At 44.5% G+C, this 6,000-nt stretch overlaps 1 protein-coding gene across 1 annotated transcript in view; it reads right to left on the bottom strand.

Annotated features, from left to right (window-relative positions):
• Positions 1 to 3,703: 3,703 nt before the first annotated feature.
• Positions 3,704 to 6,000, bottom strand: part of EMCN (endomucin) — a gene marked incomplete at both ends in the record, with an annotated part of 54,698 nt that continues 52,401 nt past the window's right edge. The window contains one exon of the mRNA XM_081998879.1: positions 3,704 to 3,762. Coding sequence (XP_081855005.1) covers positions 3,704 to 3,762 — 59 coding nt within the window. The remainder of the gene's footprint in view (positions 3,763 to 6,000) is intronic.

The raw sequence follows: 6,000 nt of genomic DNA, 5'->3' as shown, positions 1-6,000 counted from the left end.
CCATTAAAGGCAATTCCAGCAGCTCCAGCTTTGCGGAAGAGCAAGCCCCAAATATTCTTCCAAATTCTTTCTCTGCTTTACAGATATCTTTCAAGCAAGTCTGTCTTCTCTCCTTTCTATAAACATCAGTTCCCTCCTGATCCTTCACGAGGATGGAAGTTCATACCTTTCCCTTTACCACAAGCTCTGTCGCCTCAGGGGTTAAGAGGATCACAGGTTCTTCACTTCTACTCTCCACTAAACCCACTTCTTTGGCTTCACACGCACGCACACAAGCCAGTCACTCTGAGATGCGTTTCCCAGCCTTCGATGAGAGCGTGGTTGCCTGCCATGCGCATCGTGAAAAGCCCAAACATCCTCCCCTGTTTTGGTGTTTTTCGCTTCTCCGGCACCAGGATTTCTGCAAGCCCCGCTCTCTCCCCGCCAACACTGGTGACGAGGAGGAGTTTTCCGTGCTCCACTTGCAACCCCCAGCGTTCCTTCTGCAAGGTCTCATGCTCCCCCTGCCACCACCATGCCCGAAACATCTAATGTCTGCTCTCTGGGCTCACTGTAAAGAGCTCAGCTCACTCTGTGCTACAGGAATGCAGAGTAATGAACAACAGTTGTATCAGGTATGGGTAATAAATTGCATTTCTGCAAAGAGAAAAATAAGAGCCGCTTGATAAAGAGAATAACTTTTAATAGGCAGTTTAATTTGGTTTTTTTTTTTTTTGACACACCATGGTAGTTTCTGAACAAATTTTGCGCAAACACGTATGTGTATTTCACAATCTTTCTCTGCTTTTTTCTGCTGTTCTTTCAGTATGATGCAACATGCTACAAAATACATTTTTTAAAAAAAATCAGCATGAAATTCCACAATGATTGCTTTTTTCATAGGAAACTTCAGCCATCAGCACTCTGAATAATTGCAGTTGCCAACTAGTATATTTTATATGGCCTGACCTTTCCAAAGTAGGCATCCAAGACACCTCTGCTCCTGAGCAACCCAAGTGATCCGGGAATACCTGAATGAACCACATAAGTTCCGCTGCAGCACGGAGGACACTTTTTGGTTCCCCACCTTTTACAGAGCTTCATCAAAAGCTTCTCTTGGTGACACTAAGACAGAGGATTATTGGACCCGTCAAAGTGGAAATAAGAGCAACGGTCAAGCACAGGGAAATGAACACTTTTCAGCTTCATGTATAAACATGAACTAACAAATCTGCTCAATCTCTTACCTTACTGCTATGTAAGTTTTATTATTTCAGAGAGGGAAATTGGAGAGAGAAGTTCCTCAAAAGCATTGTATCGGTAGGTATCAAAACTTAGGTCATCGTCCTGGCTCTTCGTCCTGCACTTACGCCACCAGTTGTATTTTTTCCATTTGCCAATAAAACAGTGGAGGTTCTTGGCATGCTACCAGAGTCAGTGGATTGAGACTGAGCAGATGCTCACAGTAATATAATTTTCAAACATTTATAGTTCTAGAAAAGTAGGATACACGCAGGTAGAAGCACTACTTGATATTTTCGAATTGCCAGCTCTGTACAAATTAAGGGAATCTGTAATTAGCACTTGAAACACTCTTTAAACTTCCAGAGTTATTCAATAACCCACAGGAATCCCATGTGCTACTCAGAACCGAGGGAAGAAGGTTCATCTGCAAAACTGCTTATCTTGCTGATCCCCACTGTGCGCCCCAGGCTATTTAGGAGACGTATTTACAGCACACGTAATGCAATTAGCCAAGGAACAGGTAAAAATAGACTGTGTTACCTGCTACATTACAAGGATCATATTTGGTAATTTACAGAACTTCAAAGAGCCTCAGTGCAAGGTATATTCCCTCCTTCACAGAAAAAAGCACGCATTTCACCCAGGCATCCCATCCTGTAAACATTTATGACAAGCGAAGTGTGTGCTACAGTGAGGAGTCTCACGGAAATCACCAAATTAATTTTCATAGTGGCAATTTGCCCAGCACTGTTTCAAGGGTCGGGCCCTGTTTGTATTTTGCTACATACAATTAAAAGAACCCTATCTACCATAAGTTCAACAAAGTATTCTAATATATTCCTTCCTGTATGTGCAGAAAACCTTTTTAGTAACTACTATGCGAACATCACCTGATTTTTACATTCTCTTCAACCTTCTTGAAAGTTTTCCTGCTTTTATTATATGTGAAAATAATAAATACATACAATATACCAGTTACTAAGCCATCAACAAAGTACGTGTCATTCCAGAAGGGACAGGAGACACTTGAGATTTAGAAGTCAAGAGCTGGTCGTTAACGCAAGTGTCCTGCCTGGTAAAAAGCTTCAGTTGCTCCACGTTTCCGGTGGAACTGCAACTTTGGTGGGATGTTCCTGCATATCGTGATAAAACAGGCTGCTTCACATCTGAAATGACAACGGTATCTCAAGATTATTATTATTCCAGGTAGGGTTGTTCAGCCATATCAGAGTAAGCCGAAATGGACGACATAGAGTAAATCCAACATGGGACAGACAACAAGGAGTAAATCCATTGTGAAGGACATTGTCCTGCATCCACACTAACAGAACCGCCTCTGGGTTTTCAGTAATGTAGGCAGAATTGCATTCTGCTGCTCTAATTCAGTGGACAAGGACGGTCATCTTGTCCTTACTTGTTGACATCAGGAAAGCTCAGTTTGTACATCCTGAGGGAACAGGCCAAAAGCATCAAAGATGTTTTGCAAAAGGGTCTCTCCATGTTTCTGGTCAACCAGATCTCTCTCAGTGGAGGGCGGTGGGACCCGTTCTAGAAGGGCGTCATCCTACATTGGTGGAGGAAGGCTGGGCTTCGTCTGGGCCCAACATAGCTGCCCTCTGTCTGGTCCATCCCACATACGCTTGACACCTCGTCCCTCAGGCCGTCCTCCTCTACTTCCCTGCACAACCCTGCTCACAGAGGGCCCTTCCCACAGCCTACCCCTTTCCCGCAGCTGCGTCCTCCTCCCTCCCTCAGCAAAGGACCCCGTTTCCCCACGAACGAGAGAAGCAGCTCCATGGGAAGCGGAGATTGTGGTGCCTGAGAAAGCTTTGTACGTGAAGGAAAATGCAGCACCCACCGGTGGCTTTCAGAGGTGCTCTGATGGTCTCTGCCCTCGCACACGTGAAAATACTGTCCAACACCTGCCTGTTTTCTGTGTTAGCCACCAAGGATGTCAAGCCATAATAAGCCACCTCAAAGAAAGTGCTTGCTTTTGCATGACGTGGAACAGACATAGATTTTTCGTGAAGCCAAAGGAGCTGAATGCTTCTGGGTGCCAAGCTCCCTTTTTATGGGAAAGGTGTTTTTCTTAAGCCTTTATTTTAAAGGCTTTTACACCTTTAAAAATCTCTTCCTTCTCACACAGCCAAAAAGAAAATTCACCTAGGAATTACAACCAGGAAACACTGAACAGGTAGAGCCAAGCGCTACGCCTGTAAAGGTCTACCTCTGCGAGGTGGCCAACCCTCAGTCCCTCGGTTTGCCTGGGACTCCGCTCATGATGGCGTGCTCCAGCTGAGCTTTGCTTAAGCCACTGCTCCGTAGGCCACTGCTGATGGCCAGCTGAAGTAATCGCTCTTTTTGTTTTGCAGTTTTAACCCTTTAGTTACCTGGCACAGCACTGAGACTAACAGGTATGATTGAGGCTAGCAAAGGCTAACATTACAGGACGTAAGAGAAAAGCAATAAACTTACGTACTTATTGCTGAGGTGTGAAGAGTTGCCGAGTTTTATTCTTCCCCTGAGATGAGTGCTCTCCTAAGAAAGAGAAAATACATTTACATCAATTAGACAGGCAAAGACGAAAGGACAAATGAATCTAGTGGGAACACACCACCCGACCACCGTACAAACTAGCCAGTCTCCTTACCTAACCAGCAAAAACTGCCCACACAATAGGTTTTTCACTACTCTCTCCGTGTTTTATAGCTTATTCCCCCTTGATTTGCTCCCAGTTGGGGGGTTACTACCACAAAGTATTTCCAAGGCATACCCCCAAGTTCTCGAGGGGTTAGAAAAGGCATAAGACTTTAATTAGTTTTTAACTATGATTAGAACATTAAATTATAAAAAGTTACAACTGTAAAATTAATTTTTGCCGATATCGCTGACAGCAGCTCAGTTCCTCCAAAGCCGGAAAATGAACATTTAACAACTTCAGTCAGGGATTACAGGCAGTTCTCACTCCTCCTTCCCTGGAGGAGCAGAGCCGCTGCCAGCAATCACAGGCAGACAAATAAGCCTCCAGATGAGGACGTGTTTGCAGTTGTCCTCTTTCCAAACGCGTGTCCCAGGAACGGCAGTGGGATTTCTTTGCATCAGAGATTCGTACGTGGAGACGAACAGGGCGTGTCGTCCCCAGACCGGGCAGAGCCCCGTGGAAACCGGCATGAGGGTGGGAAACCCAAATACCTCCAGGAAACTGCCTTCTGCCCCTCTGCTCACCGGCGGGAGGCAATTTGACGCCTGACACATACTCGAGAGGCAAGGAAGTGACGCACTGCATTCTAGCAGAAGTGACTATGTATGAAAAAGCCTGTATAAGATCTATAGCCTGGGGTTGAAAACTGTAATAAAAGTTAGGATTATAGCAAATTCACTGATTAGGCATTTAAATAATTAGCAGTCAAATTAAATAGTTGCACTCCTGAAGAAAACAGAAAAGACTCGTCAATGGTTTTCAGGCAGCTTTCCTTGGCAGCAAAAAAAGCTTTTTAATTTAGTGCAGCCTTTCGGAGAGGAGTAGAAAGCTTGGTATCTAATGGGGTTCAGTGAGGAACATTGAAAATTGTTCAACAATAATGTGCTGGAATGGTGTTCACTTCTCAAGTGTTCAATTTTGGATAAAATTATTTTAAAAACATTCAAAAGTGTTGCTAAGTTAAAGCTTCATAAGTTCTGATGACGTTAACTTTCGGCTAAAAAGGCCTTCAGCAACTACTTTAATAATTCATAATATAATTTTTTAGAGAAAAGGAAAGCACAAGTTTCTCGTAGAAGAAAAAGAAACATTTCGAGACGATTTATACATTTTTGGTAGGTGAAAAATTTTTGTTAGATAAAAATCTTGTTTTGAAAAGCTAAAACAAAGTGAACCCATTCAAATATTGTATAGTTTTGTACTAACAAAGGAATGAGATTTTCAAGAACTCTCATTTCTTAATTTATTTTTATTTATTTCTTCCTTCCGCATGTTTTTACCTTCCTTGTTCAATATACAGAAATATAAGATTTAATCGGGCACGAAAGGGAGAAATTGGCAAGATTGTTTAAACAAGGTGTAGGAAAAATTCACCGAGAAATATATTACCCTGGAGAAGGTCATGTTCAATAGCTGTAATAAACATCAACACTTTGTTATCAGTTCCACTCTCAGCTGGTTGCTCTGCCTAGGCGAGAAATTAGGCAGACTTACATGGAAGACCGATACCTTGCACCGCAGGAGAATAACACGTCTAAGGAGAGGCTCCAGCGCCCCGGGTGACGTCCCGTTGATGCCAACGGGCTTTGGAGCAGAGTATGAAACGGGTGAGGCAGCGCTGGCGGCGGGAGGAAGGCTGCTCAAGCGGTACCTGCCAGCGCCGGCGGCCGGGACGGCAGTGGTGAGCTTGCCTTACTGCAGACCCCGGGACCGCAGCACGCAGGCACTCGCATGCCCTATCCAGATTTCCTGGTGCTACACACATAATCCCTGGAAACGGTGAACTGCCACAACTTATTGCTGGGGTCAGCGTCCCCCCGTAATACCAGCGATTGCCCGACGAGGGTTCGCGGCAGGCAGGGATGCGCTGCGTTGATTTGCCACCGCGCTCCCAAGCGGGCAGGAGCCTGCAAGAATTCTGAAGCAAAACCAAAACCATCGGCTGCCAAGTGTATCTGAAGATATTGGCATTAGAGGGTCTATAATCGTTAGTGCCAACTAACAATTCAGCCATGAAGAGAGAGTGATTATACACTGGAGAAGAAACGGTCACGCAGATGCTCTCTGGTGAAGAG

The sequence above is a fragment of the Phaethon aethereus genome (genome assembly GCF_964289735.1).
Source record: "Phaethon aethereus genome assembly, chromosome: 4".
NCBI classification, from domain to species: domain Eukaryota; kingdom Metazoa; phylum Chordata; class Aves; order Phaethontiformes; family Phaethontidae; genus Phaethon; species Phaethon aethereus.
Note: the sequence above shows the minus strand (reverse complement) of the source record. Positions and strands in the feature narration are given on the sequence as shown.